This window comes from Pelmatolapia mariae, linkage group LG7, assembly GCF_036321145.2.
Source record: "Pelmatolapia mariae isolate MD_Pm_ZW linkage group LG7, Pm_UMD_F_2, whole genome shotgun sequence".
NCBI lineage: Eukaryota > Metazoa > Chordata > Actinopteri > Cichliformes > Cichlidae > Pelmatolapia > Pelmatolapia mariae.
Window position 1 is genome coordinate 6,545,409 of NC_086233.1, and position 22,046 is coordinate 6,567,454.

The following is a 22,046-nucleotide window of genomic DNA, read 5'->3' on the forward strand; positions in this document are numbered from 1 at the left end:
CACTGGTTTCTCCTTTAATCACAAGGATCTCAGTGCTCACAGCGAGGTGCTGGTTTCATAATGCCTGCTGCTAACTAACCTCTGATCTTCATAAAGCCATCCGAACCAGCGGGAGCACTGGTTTTTAAATATTCCCTGCTCATGAACCCGGAATCTAATCTGGGTTGTTGAGACCTTACAGCTCGCTAACACCTAAACTAGGTCTTGAACAGCATGTGTGATTATGCACAGTTATGAATATTTTATGTAGATTTTTTTTCTTGAGGCTGGTAAACAGATAGCAGAGCGTGCGCTGGGGTCAGAGCCGTGCGGTTTGACTTTGATTTACCCAGGGGGAACAATTACCTTTGTCATCGAAACCAATTGTTCCGTTTACACAGCAATCTAAGTTCGGTTCACCAGGCACACATAATGAAGAAAACGAGCTGCCATGTGGAAATGGATTCCCCTAATTGCAGGGGAAAGTTGCTTTTCATGCATGCGCAGGAATTTATTGTATTTTTTTTAATCCTTTATCTGATGTCCAAACAGTTTTGATCCCTGTGTTGAAGGCACTTAAATTTAGCTATTTACATAAGAGATAACAGACCAGAGGCTCAGGTCAACTTCAGGATACTGTTTATGTGCATCTTCGCATTCTCATCACATACGACCAAAGAGAATATTTCAAACATTGCTATGGAAACAGAAAAAAATGTAATCCTATAAATATGAGATTATGTAACAAGAAACTTAAGGTACATTCAGGCTAAGCCCACCACACTGATTGTCATATACACTGCTTTTTAATGTTTAAAAAAAAAGAAAAAAAAGTGTCCATTCAAAGAAGATTCCAAATATCATTGATATGCCAAAAGAAATGTATTTAAAAGGAACCTATATTTTGTGTTATAAAAAGGGGAAATGGCTTTTTTTTTTTATCAAGTTTAGATCATTTCACACTATATTTGCAAGATAATGTCAGTTGCTGGTGTATCGCAGGAGCGTGCAGTGGATGTATTTGATCTTTAATCTCCAGATAAAAATGCGGTACAAAGTGGAGGGAGATTTTCATTCTTGGCTGCTCCTCACTGAGCCTGTTTCTGCCAGAGGTTTGTTCCTGTTAAAAGGGAGTTTTTCGTTCCCACTGTCACCAAGTGCCTGCTCAAATGGGGTCATTTGGTTGTTGGGCTTTTCCCTGTATTATTGTAGGTTCTTTACAGTATTAACTGTCTTTAGGCAACTATAATTCTCATTTGGAATGAGATGAGATTTATTTGTCAGTTGCAGTTGCCCAAAACCGAGATGACAGACCTTGCCGACTGTACATACAATACACAAACATCACATTGGGGAGATAGGTCAGGCTAGGTAGCAAGGGGGAAAAAAAAAAAAACATCGAAATGTGCAACACAAAAGGATAATCCAGGAATGCACAGATATAACACAATAAAACACAGACAAGCAACATGGGAGAGTATTCCAGTGTGTACAGCTTATCTGGGACCGCTGCAATCTTGGATTGCACCTCCAGCTGATCCGGTGTCCACATCGGATGGGAGGTAAGCATTGTAAGTTGAACTGATTTCAATTACTATTCGCATCCCACATGTATGTGTTTACATTTTCATCATTTGTACATACACATGGTCTGAGGGCAGTTACAAATTTATATGAACAGTTTTGGGGAAGTTGCCTTGAGGTAGGGCTGTGCGATATGACCAAAATCTCTTATCCAGATATAAGACATTTATCGTCCCGACAACGATATATATCACAAAAATTTTACATTTTCTGTAAATCTCAGGCAACTCGACTTGCGTGAAATGTTTTCAGCTGGGCGTCATGTACCTGGAGTCGAGTGTTGCATAAGTTGAAACGGCTGCAATTTTCTCTGTGAGTATTTATTACACGGCGTGCTGTGGGGAAAAGCCTGTTCCAAGCTTTATTTTTTTAGCTCCTGACAACTCTTTTTGGCTTGTAGTCCGTAAAGTGCATACTACGTGATTCATTTTATTTTGAAAAATTTCAACAGGATCTTCAGCTTTATTGTGAAAGGTTTATGTGGAAAATAAACAGCGGACGATGGAGCCACACGATGGTTTTACCGTCGTTGTTGCTACGACAACGCATAAAAACTGTCGCTTGTGTCCGTGTGGTTATATTAACCTCCTAAGTCCCAAACTCTTCCACAGCATACATTTTTAATTTCTCTTTGAAATTTGGGCTGATTGGGGCCCGATGAATGTAAAAATAAAGAATTACCAGATTTTTTTTTTTTTACCTTATGTTTGTTTGGATATTATGAGGATATTCGTTTAAAATTTTGATAGAACAGTAGCAGTATAATGTAAGTGGATATCAGGCCCTTGTAGAGCAAAATTGAGTGTTTTGGTCTAAATAACCCAAAATGTGATGTCCACATATGTGGACGCCAGGTCCTAGGAGGTTAAGTATAAGAGAAAGAGAGAACTTTAAGAAATTCTACAGTGACCATCAAAACGATGAAAAAATATTGCCGTAAACAGTTTATTTTGCGACACCATAAAACAATTGATAGCGTAATATGAAATGATAGACGTTTTCATATCGTCATCCGATATATATCATTATATCGAACAGCCCTACCTTGAGGCGACTGTTGTTGGGATTTGATGCTATGTAAAAAAAACTGGATTGAACTGAAAACTTACCTGATTGAAAAATGAAATGAAATCATTCACGCGACTGTGTCATATCTACCTAAATTCACAAAAGCATCAGTTTGTAAACTTTGTAAACCCCCTTCCTGATTCTTGTCCTGATTGTAAAAGGGAGTTCTTTCTCTCCACTGTTGCCAAATGCTTGTTTATAGGGCATCAAATGGGGTTCTTTGTTCTCTACCGTACAATATAAAGCGCACTGAAAAGACTGTTGTTATATAAAGAAAACTGAACTGAATTAAACTGTGATGGATGTTTGTAGTGCTGGGCGATATGACGATATATATCGTGTGGATGATAGAAAAGTGTCTATCGTGCCATTTGTCTTCTATCGTTTCTATCGTTTCTAACCCTAAATTTATAAATTATTACATAAAATTTATCATTAACCCTTTACAACCGGTCGGAGCAGGCACACTCCGTTTTGCCTAACTATTTTTAAATCCCTGTAGAACTGGAACCACGTAAGGTAGCGCAATAATTTTTTTTGCATATGAAACCGTAGGAGTTGTACTTACTTACTTATGCCATTATCTTGTCCTAAGTCACGGTTTCCTTCCACATATAGCTTTGCAAAAATTGCATAAAAAGCACTTCCAGCAACAAAAACATTATATTCCAGACTTGCAGTAACAAAAACAATATTCCAGAAACACGCTTTGCCGATCCGATCAGCTGTTCATAACACTTCCTACGTTGGAATATAAGCGCGAACTATCGCATGTCCGCCATTACCTGTCCGAAACCGGAAGTGACGTCATTTTGCGGAAAATGTAGTTTTTAAAAGTCATGTTTGACTTTATGCTTTTCTGTATCGTTTCTGGGATGCTTAGAACTCAAATTACACTGTTGGAAATAGTTTATTTTGATGCATTATAATATTTATTTTCATTTTTCCTGTAGTATATAAAAATTAGTGTATCTCAAAAATAAAACTATGAAGACACTCAAAATAAATTTCTTGTGGTTGGAAACTATTTTGTGCAACTTTTTTGTATTTACAGTTTTGAGGGATAAGCCTCTTAAATTTCTCTAACTAGAAATATATGTAAAAAAAACAAAACAAAAAGAATTTTCATTTTTTTTTGTAGTTTATTGCACTTTTTTGCAATTTATGTAGTTTCTATGGACTTAATGCATACATATTATTAAAATGTGGGCTATAACGGTTGTATTGATGTATAGCAACTTGAAATGCTCCCACAAGTGGCACTACAGCATGTAAAATGTAAAGATAAGCTCTGGCGGACTTGGTTCTATGGTAGGTCTTAAAGGGTTAAATAGCCTGTGGCAAATAGGCTAATAAAGAGAAAATAAAGTATAAAAAAAGATATTTTTCGCTAAGAAACTCCGTCTTGTGGTTTTGCAACATGGTACTGCTTTACGTGCACCCGGATTTGCGACATACTTTACAGTAACTCAAAACAAAGACTGCACCCTCTCCACTCGCTGTTTACAGACTGCATACTTTCCAGATGACCACAGGTCAGGTGGTATATCGTGATATATATCGTTATCGTGATATAAAATAATTCATATCGTGATAAATATTTTTTCCATATCGCCCAGCACTAGATGTTTGCAATATACAAGTTTGGGTAAGCATTGTGCCCTCAATTTATCTTCTAAACAGGTCTGGCGAACTGGGAGGTTTGCTTAACATCTGTCCGCTGACCACCCTTTTCTTTTGGCTGGAAACTCCAGATCTCAACAATTAACACGGTGAATATCTTTGCCAGATGGACTTTGGCCACAAATACAAAAGTAGGTTATTGTTCTGTACGGCCACTTTTCCAGGATTGCTCAGACAACAGCTGAAGTGAATGAAGCTTACTAAAGGGCTGAACAGCATCCTTAGACATGAACAAAATGTGGCTGTTACATACACATCATTGGCTTCAAGGCCAAGTGACACATCAGAAACACAAATGGAAAGGCTCTTGCATGCACACACAAACACACACACAGAAGTGAGTGAGTGATAGGAGGGAGGTGAGCAGCTGGAGTGATACATGGTGAGTTGAAAGAGGGAAGGCCAAGCAGCTATAAATCCAACCCTCTCCCAGTCAATCCTTAAGAAGCACAGACTGATTAAATTTTCATTCTTTCGCCTGCTTTGTTTCCTCTCTCCCCATTTTTTCCTTTCTCAGTTGCTACAGCAGAAATAAATCCCTGCCTGTCTGCCGGTTTGGAGCCTGAAACAACCTCCTGCAGTACAAGCAGCTCATCAACAACTTGCTAAAAAATAAATAAATACTGTACTAGTTCATCTGAACAAATTGATTTCTCACGGATATCACAAGCTGGATTGCATTTTCTGCGCAGTTGATTTTAAACAGAAAAGCAAACGAACATGAAGACGATGGAGTGGGTAACGGTGGAAAAACACAGAGGCCTTTGAAGGCACACTCCACAATTGGTCTGGTTGCATAATATCCTTACAGGAACAGCAGGGAGCGTGGACAAAAGCAAAGTAGTTTGTACATTTCATTTTATTTTAGTGACAGAAAATAAATCTTCTTGTTAACAAGCCCTGAGGCTGACTCTAAAAGTAGATGTCAGATAGAGTGTTTCTTCCCGTTCTACCTTTTGCACACAAGTTAAATCTTTTGCTTTTCATTCTTATTTTCATTAGATGATCATTACAGTCCTAATGATGACAGTGCTGCTAATGACGGTGGTGTCACACTGTGTCACATTTCCCTCACAAGCTAAATCGAGTGAGGCCATCAGCCGGCGTCATTCCCTCTCTGTCTGCCCAGATTTGATGTTTTCTCTACCATCACTTGATATTTTAAAAAAACTGTTTCCATACTTGTCTGCTGCCAAGTCCGGGGGGAAATTTCCAATCTCAGGATTTACCTTTCATCTCTTCAGCAGGGTGCGCTCTCCACCGAGAGGCAGTTTTATCTATTTGTTGCATGTACAAGGCTTCAAGACCTCATGAAACTCGGTGGTTGATGGGGTCACGCCACATGCTTTTTATTTTAATCAGTTCAATCATGCTGCTATACAAAACCCCTAAAGTAACCTCCACCAGCACTCAATATTTCTCTCTGGCTACTTTTGCTAAACTAATTTCCTGACCTTGGAAATCAGAAATGGGATCTGGGGATAAAAAATCCATTCGTTTCATTTGAGGTATGAAATAATGACTGACATTTCATATTTGGATCATTTACTAAATTTACTCAGTTGTGAACCGTGTCCATCAGATTGCTTGCAAATGTTTGTTATACTCACCTCACGCTCTACCCTTTAATGTTCAAGGACATTTCAACAACTGAGTGTGCAGAATGCTACAAGTTCATCTAATAGTTTAATAAGCAGTGTTAACTCTCAGCCCAGTTTCCACAGAGAAGCAGGTGTTTTAAAAAAATGTAATAGGTGTTGGACCCAAAAATCTAACAAGCACCACATGACAACAAGAAGGTGAGGTATGATTAGCATACAAGCATATTACATCCGATAAGGGAGGTAATATTTTTAGTAGTGTTTGCATGCAAGTCATCATTCTGTCTGCAAACATGAAAAGTTTTGACTTAATTCTGTACAACACTGTAGGGGTGATTTATTGGTTGAAACCTGACACAAAGCCTTCCAACTTAGAAACTGTTATTCTCACAAATGTGGTGTGTATTTTCAGCATGTAGAAAGTAACGTGTACAGATTTTAAATATCATGCCGCATTTGATCTCTGACCTCTCCTCCAAAGTCAACCGATTTATCTAAAGGTCAGTGATAATGCTATATAGAGCTATTTAAAACTGTTTCTTACCGTCTTTGTTTGTATTGACAACAGACAGGCACATAGGGGGATGATATATTTTACAACTGCTTTTGTTTCAAATTGACCCTAAAATATGTCTTTAAAGAGGCTATTGTCAAAAGAAAGAGAAAGAGCTGCTAGTTAAAGATATACTGTAAGCTCAAGTTAATCATGTCTCCTTATCGACAAATCAGTACTTATTGTCCATTACATACTCCTTGATAGTGTTTGTGTAATCCAAGTAAACATCTCTCATGCTACTGATTCACCTGATTTTTAGTTTCATTTTTCACCACAAACATCTCAAAGCACCTCCAAAAAGAATTAAGAAAACAAAATTAAAAATAAAAAACACAATCCTATTTCCTTAAAAGTAAATACTGCCTTCTGAGCTGCCTTGCTGGAGGTTTGTGCTCTCTGACTGCTACATCTACATGTGACCAAGGCCTCACAAGTACCAACTACTACTGGCTCATTTTTTGAGTTGGCTTCATTTTTTAGCCCTCAGGTGGCTTCTTGATCTCTTAAAGTTACAGACACACACACACACACGTTGGATGTATGTGTAATTTGGGGAAAATGACCAGCTAACAGTTGTCGTCTCTTACTACTGCTTTACTAATGCTTCACGCAGCACGAAGTAATCAATATGCAGAACCTGTCCCACATCACATGACCACCGTGAGGAAGCATGATAAGCACGCTGCATGATCACACAGATGTCTCTATTGTAAAGAGGTGTAAAATCTAGAGAAGATGAAATAATTTAAATCAGTGCAAAAAGGCTCGTTTTTAGCAACAAGGCATTTCTTCTTATGATCCAGCTTTTCAGGCTTGTTCTCTATATTCTATTGTTAAAAGATATAAGTTGATGATCTTTTATCACTAGTTTTGATTACTGTTTGAAATTTGATTTATGTAAATTATAAAGATGTTTGAGCTTCCTTTTCACAGGAACAAACAAAAGCCGGCAGAACGAGGCTCAGGCAACCGTGTGAGGTAACCAGTTGGGGCTGCAAATAATCCCGGAGACAGATGCTCAGGCTTCAGGCAATTTTTTCTACTCTTAGCTTTGCATGGTGTTAGTGACTGCTGCTATCCCTAATATAAAGGGCTGCACGAAGGTCCAGCATAAACTAAGTTCGTTAGTGCAGATGTGAACACATTAGTCACATTTGTGTTCAGACCAAAACAACTGCAACAAGACCCTTTGGAGGACGTGGTCTCAGTCTGGTTCCTAACAAACTCTAATGGGGTTTTGGTAATGGTGTATGTTGCAAGTTTGAGCTAAGCATCTCCCTGTAGGCACATATACTTTGCAGTCTGGGATGCAGGAGAGTACCACAGATGTGAGAAGGTCAGTAAATTCTCCAGAGTATCTAACAGTCCAGAACACAGCACCTTCTTCCTGTGTTTACTTTTCTGGCCACTAAGCGGTCTGATCAGTTTCACATGGTTTTTAAATGATACATTTTGGTTCCCTCTGAGATTGCTTGGATTTTTCCCCTGAGTGGAAAAAAAAAAAAAACATAGGAAAAAGCTTCTGCAAAACACACCAACGGAGAAACACGCAACCTCCCACAAGATTAGAAAAATACAAAGTGTGGCTAATTGGGATTATAAAATCAATTTATCCAAAAAAAGCTTCTGCCTACCCGTAAGATTTCAGAGAGAGTCCTTCCATGCATAATGTGTTTAATATACAAGCTGAGGCAATATTTATGGTCGGCCTATGAAGCCCCTCTCTCTCATGTCAAGTCAGTCTTCCTCCCTCGAACATACACACACTCGCGCTCTTTCCTGAAATAGATTATTAACTTCAGAGTGCTGCAGAAAGGAGCTGTCTGGTACACTGATGCTCTGCACTGAATGTGACTTTGTGCTACTGCATGTGTGTGTGTGTGTGTGTCAAAGAAGGACAGATCTGATAAGGACTCTCTGTGAGAGATGTTTGGCCTGGTTAGCTTGGTCACAGTCACAAAAACACACACCAGAGCACAGCTAAAATAGAGCTGTGTCAGTCATATCATTAGAGTTCATCAGCACTTCCTTGAAGCTGCGCTGCGTTTCTGCCTGGCAACAGTAAGAGCTATGACAGCGCAGCCAGAGGAGACGTTTAACATGACAGCACGCATCACTACAAACTCTATCTGCACTAAAAAGAAGCCTCAGTGGTACAAAATAATCGTGAATGACAAAAAAAAAAAAAAATCTAAAAGGACTCACAAGAAAATACTTGGCAAATCCATAATAAGCATTTTACTTTGAAAAATAATGCTATCAGTTTTTAAAACTCTGCTTGCTTTTTAATCTCATGATTTAGTGACCATGGTGCTGGTTTAAATCTGTGTTGTGTGGAAAGCCAAACTTACTCCTGTGAGGGGTTTTTTTCTCCTTGTCGGTGTGAAAAGCTCCAGCAGTGCATAATCAGAGAAGCACAGAATGGAGTGCAGCCAAGCAGAGCGATGCAAAATGAGCCACTGCTGCTTTAATGCTGAGAACATGTGCTCGGATGATGCAGTGACCCCACTCCCTCACCCCACCTCCACTCCCACACCGCTCCAGCCTCTGGGACCAAATGCAGGATCTTTGGCATTGGATCCATTGCAGGCAGAATCCTCTTCTTAGATGTGCTGCCACACCTCTGATCACCTGAGCCCTTCAGATACGGGGGGGGGGGGTCTGAGCATGAGCAGCAGCAGTGTTAATTTAAGCTACAACTCAAAGCTTTTCTCCTTGAGACCAGAGCAGTCTTGATGGCCCTGTCCTCCATGCTGTGAGTCGGGTTTCTGCTCCAACTGTGGTCACTCATCTTGATGAAATATCTGCTAATACCTCGCAAACGGCTGAGGTAACTATTAACATTGAAGCCTCTACTAATAAGGTCATCTCGGGCATACAGCTCTGACAGTGAGCTGAGAAGCCCCACCCACCAGCCTTTACAATAAAGTTGGCTCAAAGGGAGGATGTCCTTAACATTTACATACTGTTCATATTTCATGCCTTCACAAGTGTGGTCAAGGTCAGCTATGACCTGGGCTAAGAAAACCTTCATACGTTATTGAAGGTTAAGTTGGCAAGAACAATCTGGGACTGCTGGGATTTCATTTACAATAGAGCTGGGCGATATAAGATTTTTTCATATCACGATATGTTTTTTTCATTTCAGGCGATAACGATATATATCACGATATAAGCCAAATAACTATATTTGTAAGATTTAAATGTGCCGTTGCTCACAAGTAAAATTTGAAATAATCAGCAGCTTGTCTTGATTTTAATATTTATTTCCCATAATAAGTTCAACAGGGTAGATGTACTTAAGGAACATGAGACTTTTTCAGATAAATAAAGGCAAATATTGCAAACTACACAAAAGGCAGCCGCTAAAGCGTTTAAGTTTCAAAATAGAACAAACAAAACAGACTACTAAATTGTCAATTCCACTTAGAAACAAAATATTAATTCTAAAAATAAATCTTAGTTTGTTTTACAGAAGAACAGACAAAATTGACTAACTTTTGTCAATATCAAATAAACTGAGAACTAAAAGGAAATTTTCAATCTCTCCTTGTTGTATAGCTTTCTGAACTTTCTGAATCCTTTATCATCCGCAACTGAAAATAGTTGTGGATGATTACTATACCTTTCTAATGTGACGTTGTTGTCCCTGGCTCTCTTTCTCTCTCTCTCCCTCCCGCTCTGTTCCTGTGCTACTGCGAGTGTACCTACCGCCCCTCCCCCCTCTTCCCAGCGCAAAGCGCAAGGCTCGCATGCAGAGTGAAGCGGAAATAAAGTGCGAGAGAGAGAGTGAGAGAAAGAAAGAAAAAAAACCCCCCACGGGTCGCGATAAGGAGCCGGCTCGCGTCGTTCACGTCAAAGATCCGGCTCTAAGAGCCATTTCGTTCGCGACCGACCCATCACTACGAAATACTACTACTACTACTAATAATAATAATAATAATAATAATAATAATGTGCGGCTTGGCACTTGTGCTGTATGTAACAAGTCACGTGACGTGACGCTGCGGCTGTGATTGGTTCGGCTCTGCTCTACTTAATTTGGATTGGCTGTTCTTCTTTTCTTTTTTTTAAGAGCAAGAGAGAGATGAGGTCTATCGCAATAGTTTAATTTTTCTATCGAGAAAAAGTTATTTCGCAATACATATCGTTATCGTTTTATCGCCCAGCTCTAATTTACAACTATGCAAGCATCTTTAAATTACCTAATAATGGGTGTTTTCATACTTGTCATCGTGTCTCATCCACTGCAGTGGTTTTCAAATGTTTTCTATCCCTGTTTGGAAGCAGGGAACATTTTTGATACTTAATGATGGAAATCCATTTTACTCATGAGCTAATTTCAGAGCTTTTACACAAAAAAGAAGGAAGCCTCTCTTGCAGAATTACCTGTCAACTACAACAGTGGTCCCCAACCTCCGGGCCACGGACCGGTCATTTTGTACCGGGTTGAGGCTCAGGTGTGAAATTCATGGTTTCCAGGGTTTTTATCAGTTTTTAGTGTTTTTTAATCATTAACTCTGTTTCCCTGGGTCTTTTCCCGTGTGTTATGAATAAATCTTTTTTTGGGAGTACCGGTACTGGTTTTGTTTTGTTGTATTTATCCGCAACACCTTAAAGGCCGGTCTGTGAAAATATTGTCGGACATAAACCGGTCTGTGGCGCAAAAAAAGTTGGGGATCGCTGAACTAAAAGGTAAAAATTCTATTCAGATTTGGTTTTAAGGGTTTTGCTGAGTTTCTTTATATTTTGTTGATGATTATCTTTCACGTCAAAAGTCCATCTTTTAAAACCAAGCGGCAACCGTCCAGGAAGAATGAAGCCAACAGGAAGCGTAAAAAGCTTGAGTCCCATGTAAAACTGCAACTTCATGCTGTCTACAGCCATCTTTTTTAATACAGTTTAGGAATAATCTGGGTGTAAGGCTATCTAAAACATTCCCTCTGACCTCCTTACATCCCTATCTATAGATTACGGCTTTTGTTATAACTACAGGATTCAAAACCCTTGGAGCAAAGCTGCTGAAGCACCGGTTTTCATTTTCCCAATGTTTGATTACATCCCCTTTTTTAATACTTCTTATGAGACATGCTTTGACACCAAATAAATTGAGCAGAAGTGAACTGTGGCTTTGCAAACCTCTTTGGATTGAATCTTGGAAATGTTATTTACTTGAGAGCTGAAGAGGACACATTGGAGCGTGCAGCGCTGCCGTTCATTTGATTTGTCAGGGTTTCTAAACGGATGAACCGAGCGATCGTGTGTGAGCAGGAATCCTTATGAAGCCAAGTAACTGGCATCAAATAGAGCAGGTTGTAGCGCAGCAAGCCTTCTCATCTGTCAGCCGTCATCAGAGTTTTCAGAGGTATCGCGTCCGACATTCCCCGTGCATTAAACACGAGCTCGGAGCTTAAGTGCTCTGTGAAGCGGGCGGAATTCACCGCAATTATGAGTAAAATGTACTAAAAATTGACATATGCAGAAGAAGAATACACGGTAAAGTCGTTCTCCTTTCACATTTGATAAAGCTACAGATAAATATTTATAGATTTTATCTTATTTATTATTCAGTGCCACCACAGATTTAGTAGGTGTCATTGTTACACAGTGGGTAACGGGGCTGCAAAGCTCTGGCAAAGTTCACTGACGTAAGTGAAGCAGCAGTATTAATAAAAGCAGTCTCTCCATCTGAACGCTATTCTTTGCTTTGAGCTGAAATTGCACTGAGCCTAAAGTCACATTTAAATCAGCCTCACTAAGTGACCGACTGATTACCTCCTCCTCCTCGTTCTGTCTCGTCTTTCCTTTGCAGCACCACAAACTTTTAATCTGATTGTGAGGGCTCTGATGCTCAGCCAGCTCCTCTTCTTCCTCTTCCTCTCTCTCTCTGAAGCCACAGGAGGCGGGGAGGAGCCCAGTTTCCCTCTATGTAATCAGCACAATCGATTGCTTTAATTGATGACAGCAGATACATGATCAGTAGCATCAGGATTTATCAATGACTCTGTGGCCAGACATTCAATTCCTCACAGTCCGGCTCCTGGTTATTAGATTCTCGGACTTTATCTGATACAGCTATTTATAGACCAAAAAAATATAAGCATGCCATCTAATGCCCAAGTCACCAAGATACAGCGTTTTACTAAAGATCCGAAATGACCAAGCAGCTTTTGGTTTTCTGAATATTTGTATCTGAGCGAGCAAAACGAAATTAAAACTCCTGACAGGTAAAGTTAATAACACTGATCGTTTTGTTGTTGCTATGTAATATTCTGATGGGAAACCTCTGATCCTGTTCACATCCGTTACTTTGACACATACTATGAATTATAACTCTGCTACAGACCAATCAACCCATATTATAATAACAGCACTCCCCGATGGCAGCTGTCTCTCTCAGCAGGACAATCCCCAACACAATGAGTGTCTCACTTCTTAGGCCCCACCCTGCAACTCACTAAAACCTAAGGATCTGGTGCCAGGCACCACAGGACATCGCAGAGCTACAGCTGTTTCTGCAGAATGTGGTAGATCTGCAGAACATCAAGCAGGTGTGTGATTTTAATGTTCATAAGAAGATGTCACACTTTACAAGAGCTGGCTTGGATCCATCTAAAGGTGAAAGGAACAGCCACCAAAATTCACCAAGCCCTCCTGTGAAAAAGGTTAGGAACATATGTCATAATGCCATAACGAACAAATGAAGCCCAATCTCTTAAGCTGCCTTCAGTCCATGAAACTGTCTTGTGTTTAAAGGCACAGCTAACTGACATCAGCTGTCACGTTGCGGTTTGTGAAGCATCCTGAAGTGAAGGAGATTCACAGTCGCATATGATGTTAAACACTAAGAAAACAACAGCAGCAGGATGCAGTGACTCAGATGGCCAGAAAACCGGATGTTTAGCAGCTGGAAGCAGAAGGTTTGAGTTGATTTTGAAACAGTGCAGCACGGGGAGCGTTTCATCTCCGCTGGTGTGTCATCAGACGCCGATCATTAGGCAACAGACTCTAACCTGGCACTTACTCAGATGTTATTTTCAATCCCTGACTGACAAACACAGACACACAGTGAGAAAAAGTACTAGCTGCAGATCTGTTCCCATGGTAACGTGGACCAATAGATCTCAGCTATTGACTGAGGATGAAGATCTCTGTAGACCTATTAAAGAAAACGCCTACATTCACATACTGTATGAGCCTGCAGACACACACACACATACACACACCAGCTGGGCATCAGGCTTCAAAGCATCTTTTTTCTGTTCTAAATGCAGAAAACAAAAATACAATGGGAACATTTTCTCTCTGGAAAAGGCTTGAGTAACCAGGTATGAGAGAGAAAGTCAAATCTCTCTGAGCCATTCTATGGAACAGCTCACTCTTAAGTGGCACAGCAGCATGACATAAAAGAGGATATATCATCCAGAGCGAGTGGGCGATTTGCTCTGATTTAACCGGGGAGGCTGGGCAGATAAACTCTCTTTTGCTAAATACTTTGGCAATCGTCTCCATTTTCTCAAATCTTCACCCAAAAACAGGTTTATGCATATAATGAAGATGTGCATATCACAGGGGTGCAGTCTCTCTTTATTACCCTCTAATCACACCCTGAGTAGTGGTGGTGGCATTTGTTATTAAGACGAGCCCGAATTTCATTATTTTCCAGTTTGATCGGGAAGTGAGGTTGGTAAAGTGGCACTGAGACAGAGAAAGAGAGAGCGAGACAATCTTCCTTTAACTACATGGCACTGAGTGTGCAAGTCAGTCAGACAATCGCTTAAATTATTATGCAAATATAAACCAGCAGCAAGCCGGCAGAGCCGCTACTAAACTATTCCATTAATTCACACCTGTCCTTTAATTACTCGTTTTAGGGGAAAATGAGGGAGAAGAGTGTGCCGGGGAATGTGCTGTGTTTTTTTTTTTTATACAAAGTGATGTGAGACGTCTGATCTCCCATAACATCACCATATATGTATGAACATGTATGAAGTTATCTTTTCTGATGCACTACTTAGACCAGAACAGGTCACTCCTTTAGAGCAACATTGTCAGCTGCAGGTGTGCCAACATGTCTGTGGAAGTGAGACAAAACCATTCACTGTATATAAAAGATGGCAGTATATCCTATAGTCCTATAATTTAAGATATAGAAAAATTAGATTTAATTGTTTGTTTGTTTTTTCAGACTTCTTTTAATGCCAAAGCTGAAGAACTGTCATTAAATTCAGAGTGTTAGAGACACGACTTGTTTGATTTGTGTGGTTTGAGGTCTTTGTCGAACACAGGCTGTCAATATAGTCTAACTTGTTGAAACTCTGTGAAGTAGAAGCTGAAGGCAATTTTCACTGCCGTGATTCCCATGATGGCGAGGCTGAAACACCTTCTGCACAAAATACACTGGGGCTTGAATACATTTGCAGTACTTTTTTGAATCAAAATTTACACTTCACACTATTTCTTTATGTCATTGCTAGCTCACAGACGGAGCAACCTGGTCACCATTTTCTCTCCAAAAGAAAAACTGGCTTTAATAATACAAATTGTTGATTTTTTGATTGGAGATTTAAATGCAATTAAATCTAGCAATTGTTGCTGCATTTTGAAATTTCATTGTTAACAATTTGGCTGCTGCCGTCAGGGGTTTTTGGAGCTAGAAACGACTGTATATCTGGAAAACAGGGTGGAGTGCTAAGTTATCAGCTAATGTTTGTGAGTTTTTTAGCAAGCTATGTCCATAAACTATAGATCTGTAATTCATACACAGACAAAAACACATGAGTAACAGATTATTATAATATTATAATTTCACTCACCAATATTGAAGAACAAAAATACGTGAAAAACCCCAACCTAACTGCAGGTGCTTCTCCTGACACACCTGTCAAAGTACCCCTAACTTTATGTGTTTTATATCTAAATGTACGAGTTCTATTTGTAAAAGAATTTCAGTCTTGTGTTTTTGTAGCGCGCTGTAAAACACGCGTTTTAATGATAGCATTTAATATTTTCCCACAGGAGTTTTTTCCCCACTCACTTTTGGAGCCACCCTCAAGTGGCCATTAGAGGAACTGCAGTTTTTGGTGCTTCAGTGCTACCTTTGTTTTTTAGACCTGGAGGTTGTCATTTGTACAAAATACAGAAATAGAGGGGCATTGAGCACTCTGTTGTTACCTACGCATTGCACCAGTGGCATCTGATTCATTAGGTCCTGAGCCATGTAAATGAAAATTAGGGTTTATATACATGTTGGCACTACTTGTGTAGCACTTCCTACGTAGCCACTAAAGCAGAGAAATAACAACTACATGCCTGTTGCCCGCTGTTGCACCACATTTCAGGGAAACCTGCCATTCAAACACAGAAACCGCACCAAACCGTTGCACTGAATGTTCACATTATTACACCACTGCACTGCATTTTGGGGCTTTTACATTGGCATCGTGTCCAGTAGGCTTACTTTATATTGTAATATTCATGGGACGTTATTCGCTTTCCATAAAGGCAAATATGAACAGACGAATAATACAGTTCAAATAAATTTGCAGCTGCATTTAATTATAACAAGAAGCATATTCACTTTGTATTTGTCTGATGTAATATGGTTGGTACCTCAGAAGAATGAGTTTATCTAAGCTGAAGCTCATTTATTCCTTATCTTTTTTTTTTAACTGTCTTTTCCCAGATACTGCTACAGTGTACATCTTGGCAGAAGGCTGACATATTTATTATAATTATTCGTGTGACACTTTAATTGAAAGTTTGAAAAGATATTTTTAATACTGTTCTCACTGGGGCTGGCCACACTGACTCATTATTCCTGGAAAGCGACAGGACATTTGACATTCTTGCAAATGTCACCCTCGGAGCTGTGAGCACCAACAATAAACTGCGGTTCAGACGGGCTGTGTGTTGGCACATTTGTGTTTTATTTTAACAATATTTATTGTGTACAGGCATTCACATCTCAGCTGTAGCTGATACATGTGTTGTGGATTATTCCAGCTGAACAGACTTGACTTAAAGATTTGAAAGATAAAAAAAAAAAAGTCAGATTAAATGAGAAAATATGTTTTGTAAATTGGATGAAATGGCCGTTTATTTTGCATCTCCACTGGATCTGACTGAAGCAAATAAATTCTAATTGTGTTGTTTGTGAATTTTTATCACAGCTTTGCAGATTTCTCCCTTTATCAGACGAGGTTTACTGTTGCTAAGCGTCCAAAGTCAGTGTCTGTATATTTAATTCTCTTCTTTTATAAGATTTTATCAAACCTGTAATCAGTGTAAACATGCAGTATTGCGCGGTCATTCCAGCCAAAACCCAGGAACATGTCAGTGTATGAAGGCATTCTGACACAAAATGACCCAACTTAAGGCCTGAATTATTTCCTTAAGAAAAAAAAAACAACAACAACAAAAAAAACAACAACAGCCCCTTCTTAAGGGACTGAAACAGTAATTTCCAGTATATGTATATCCCAAAGGATTACACTGAGGCTTTGCTGTCAGTATTAAAGAAACAGCTTCCTGCATTAATTATTGCTTCTCTGAATGAGGACTGGTGCTGTTATTTTTTGCTTTTTATCCTCGGATGTCTGTGAGCACACAGAGATCCTAAATTATTCATTTGTGCCGACTACGAAACATCCCCTATGGATCTTAATAGAGGCTGAAGACCTCGGGGCCCAATTTTCCATGAATGAATAAAAAGTTTCCTCCTTAACGCAAAGAAGAGGTCGCGATGAGCGCAGCGCTGCGGTCCACAGTGCGCTCCGGCACAATAAAGAGATTTAAAATCAGTCAGACAAATAAATCAATACGATAAATGTATAAACAACAACAGGCACCCCTTCAGAAATCGCCACAACACCTCCGGGTGCATTAACATAGCTGCTGCTTTTGCAGCTCGTTTCTTGTCTAACAGAGTTTCATTAGGTCTTCCTCTCCACTGGCTCTTCATCACTGTTTTCATGGAGCCAGCTCGAGAGTGGATTCAAAACATTAGCGCGACTCAGGCGGCTGATCGCGTGGTTTATGCTTTATTTACGTGATTAGAATAAGAATACAGGGCTCCTCTCAGTGACAGGAAAAAGACAGAGCATCGGGGTCTTACCGTCAGCGGCCAGGGAGCTCTGCATCATCAGCATCAGCACCGCGCCGATGGTCACAAACCACCGGGCCACCATTCCATTCAGCGCGCGCGTCCTCTTCCCGATCCTCGGCGAGTAGACGGCCACCATCCCCGCATCCAGGATCCATCGCGACGAGGAGGAAGAGCAGGGGTCTTCTTTCTTATTTAGCCCTCCGACCCCGGGGCCACCGCTGCTGGAGAGGCGCGCATGTTTGGGAGCCATTGGTCAACCAATTAATCCTGAATGGGAAACATCTAACGGCGCTGCTGGGATGAAAGGCATCCGATCAACCTGCCCCCTGTTCGGACAAGCAGGGCTCCGCTCTCCATGAGCCTGCTGGAGGCTGTGAAGGTCGACGAGGAAACAAAGAAGCGTTAGTTTTCTCCTTTTGCGCGTCTCGCTGTGTCAGTTTCTGTGTGTTTCTGTCCCTACTGCATCCGCAAGGCGCTCTCCATATCTGCGGGCAGCTGTGTCAATGCACAGATACAGAACCGGAAATCAACCGAAGTTCTCTTCAAAATAAAACCGTGTGCTCTTAGTATACACTTGAGCTATTCTTCAGCCTGTGAAACCAGATTAATGCAAGAATTATATGCTGCCAAGGTTTATAGGAGAACAATATTTTCCGTCAGCTGCAATGCTTATTCAATAAAAAGACTAGATGATAATTCTGATAATGCATTACTTCAAATGAACATAAGTAAATAAGTAAGAAGTAAATATGAAATAAATATGAAAACTGATTTTCCAATCCATGTCTTGCAGGTTTGTAAAAGTATCCGGTTTCTCCCCTGTTTCTGTTTGTGTGTGCATTGCTACTTTCAGTTTTTGGTCCTGAAAGTTCTGACATCTTCGATGTTTGACGTTGTTTTTCTTTGTACTTACCTCAAACGTAACGCTTTCTTCTAGCTCCCTGGCTGTCGCATCTGTTCACAATTAACTCATCACCATCTTCCTGCATTTTTAATCAACCACTCCTCGCCAGACTATTCCCCTAGTTGCTCCTTAGTGTTTCTTCTAGTTCTTAAAATTGTGATTTATCCCACCTCTCTTTCTTTTTTCTTTTAGTGCGAGATCTACTTACATTTAAAAGTTCAGAATGTCTGGATTTAACTTTAAATCTTAAATGTCTGTATTATTTAGAAGCAGGATCTAGTGATGACATTAGCATATAACAAGTGTAACTGTGTAACGTTACTACCTTTTCAGATTTTTTTTTTAAAAAAGTAAATTGAATTGAAATTTTAAATTGATCCTTACTCATTATCTTTATCATGCATGAGTCACTCCCCTGTAAAGTAATCTCCTGGATCATAAGTGGCTAGAAGCAGTCTTTTTTTATGCAACTAATTTTGGTTACCAGCAGCCCACTGCACTCGTGGACCCACAGCTTTTTTAAAGTAAGAGGAAGATGAAACAAAACCTGAGTGACTGAACTCCAGTAATCATTTTTAAACATAGAACAACTCAATGAAATTTTAGTCACCAGTGGTAAGCTTTTCTTCTACAAACATCAACAAATTATAAAAATCAGAGGGTTGGGATGTTTTGTGTCCGTCTGACTAACGAGCGCACACTCCCAAGTTACCTCACAGGCCAGAAGTGACCTTTTCCAAAAGGGTGACATCCAAATTTTTTGCACTGCAAATTGTTCCAGCTGTCTATTGTGCATTATTATCTTAGTGGTGCATCCACTAATATATAGTTCTTTTAATCACACTAACTCACCTCCTCACTCAGTGTGTGCACCTGGCACTGATCTATGGATGGTTTTGTGTGTTTCACAGAACAGGTTTAAGGCAGGTGTATTTGATTGTGCTTCCACTTCAGTCTACTTATACTCCACAATCCAAACACTGCTGTCACCTTTTCCTTTTTCTTGTGCAGTAAACGGACTTATTCCTATATAGTGATTTTCCTATGCTACTTGAGCGTTTAAGACGCTTTATACAGAACGCCTCATTCACACATATTTACATTCATACAAACACCTTTTTTCTATGTCTAACTGATCGCTATTGAATTGGGAGCAACTGGGGTTTTAATATCTTGCCCAAAGATACTTTGGCATACAGACTGGAGCCGCCAGGAATCAAATCACCAACCTTCCAGTTGGTAAATAACCTGCTCCAAGTCATCCCAACTGCAGGTATGCCTTATTGTCCAGATTTAACAAGGTTTCGACTAAAAGCAATGCGTTTATAGTAGATATTCTTTTGCTGCTCAGTTAAGATTCAGCAGAATACTTGGTGACATTTTGCTATTTCCCTCTGCAGGTCAGGATCTACTTGATGCTGCAGCCTACTGGGCCAGCCTACTCCATACAGGATAGAGGGTATACTGGAGGTTTTCAGTGCACTAGAGTGTAGCTCAGTTCGCAATGGACCAAGCGTTCTGTCCCTGTAGCAAATAAGACACCAGGCTGTTTCCCCCCTTAACTTTTATGCATATTTTGATTTTGGTGTTGTCTATTAAATTTTAAAAATTTCCCTTTTATGTATACATTCTATTTTAAAAATTGCATATTTTGCCTAAAGCTCAGAGTAATGGTCAACAATCTGTGGTACAACTCAAATGCATTAGATCCAAATAATTGAACAGAAGTCTGCATTCCTGGGAGATTCCACACATTAAACCTACCTTTATTAGGCTGTTGCACCCTGAGGTTAAAATGGGCCACAGGCCAGACCGTCAGAGACCTTTAAGCAGAGCAATGACACTCAAAAAATCCTAAATTGAAATGTTTTGGGAAAGAATTTCCAAAGTGAAGAAAAATGTCCATTTACAAACTTATTTGTGGGGGAAAACAAGAAACATTTAAAGAGGTTTATCAGATTTTATGCGTATCTATATACAATTCCCTCGAAGCACAGGCAGACGCAAATTTGAAGACTTCTCTCCAAAGCCACCGTGAAAACTATACAGTATTAACAAATTAAAACTCAACATAAGACACATCATCTAAAATAAACAACAAAACACGATAAATCAATAAATACCTCGTTGGTTGCATGCTCCAAAAAGGGAATTAGCCGCCGTTCTTCTGAGTTTTCCTTTAACCGTGTGTTATCTAAAGTCCATCCCACTTAACGTGACTTTCAATAAAGACCATTCTTGCTGCGTGCTTACAGGCGTTTTCTCCTTTTTTCTCCCCAAAAAGGAAAACCAGCGCGACTTTTAGGCAAACTTGACTTTCAAAGTAAAAGCACAGAAACTTTAACTACATAAAATAAAATAACATAAAATAATGTTCAGCTTAAACAATTTACAATGATGACATGGACCTTGACAAGATAAAGAAATAATCCAAATTATATAAACAATGTCATCATGCCAACAGCTACACTATACATGTATTTTTGTCATATGCCAGATAATTTATATGCTTCTTGAAAATAACAGATTTGTTTATTTTCATTATATTTCCAAATAATGACATATAATGAAATAAATAAGATATAGCCAGTTTAAGTCAATGGTATGACAGTGACAAATTAAACATAATATGTATGTAACAAAAAGAGAGTTCCGGAGGTGAAACGTGGTTCTAGGATGATAAAGTTACTATTTCCTTAAGGCTTGCCTGGTCCAGCTGCTCATTTAACACTTTTTGTTCTTGTAAAACCAATTTATACAAATACGAGTTTAGATTTCCGAGAAGCTCACTTCCGGTCGTGTTCTGCTAACTGCGGACACCTTGACGCATCTTCCTGCAGGTAGAAACAGCCTGTGTGTTTGGTGTAATTATGCTGGAAATGACAGGAACACACTGGACCTAACAGACTAATTATCCCTCCGTCTAAAAACTGAGATGAGACATGGAACTCTTGTATTAGTAGTAGATTAACTCCCGCATTATTCTGAAAGAGGACCGAAACCCCGGGCGGGCAGTGTTTGTGGCTGAGCTGACTTCAGCTGGAAGCAGGCGACCCCTGGTGGCAGCCGGAGGAAGGGCCTCAAATTGAACTCCATCGTTACACAGTTCCCTCTGTGCCCAATTCGCTGTAATAGAAATAATAGTGAAGTCATTATTTTAGTGAAAGAGCTCCCGCCAGTCATACTCCAGGAACATGCTTTTGTATATATCATCATCTAACCCGCACAGATTGAGGCCTGCAGAGAAGCTACCTGGTAGGCCTGTTTGCACACAGCTCAAATCACACAAATAAATAAATTAAAAGTGCAACTGCTGGCTTTTTTCTGACAGAGAAAAATCAAATGTTTTGTTCATTCTGTTTGCACACTTTTTGCACCTTTATTAGAAAATCAATGGAGTAACTGTGGCACTTAAACTACAAGGAGTAGGGGAAGGAGATATCCAGAAGAGGCAGACACTGATATAAATTGCTAAGTTTTATGGTTTAAGAGACATCGTCATTTTAGAAGTGAGTGATAACTCAGTGCAAAACTAGCTGCATTTACAGAAACCTACAGAAATAC

At 39.7% G+C, this 22,046-nt stretch overlaps 1 protein-coding gene across 5 annotated transcripts in view; it reads right to left on the reverse strand.

Moving 5' to 3' along the window:
* Positions 1–18,190, reverse strand: part of kiaa1549la (KIAA1549-like a) — a 112,159-nt gene extending 93,969 nt beyond the window's left edge. For 3 of the 5 annotated variants that reach the window (XM_063477688.1, XM_063477687.1, XM_063477685.1), the window contains exon 1: positions 17,588–18,188. In XM_063477688.1, coding sequence (XP_063333758.1) covers positions 17,588–17,828 — 241 coding nt within the window. In that variant the 5' untranslated portion in view covers positions 17,829–18,188. Of the gene's footprint in view, positions 1–17,587 lie in introns of all 5 variants that reach the window. The other 2 variants (XM_063477689.1, XM_063477690.1) reach the window with 2 other exon arrangements.
* Positions 18,191–22,046: the final 3,856 nt, after the last annotated feature.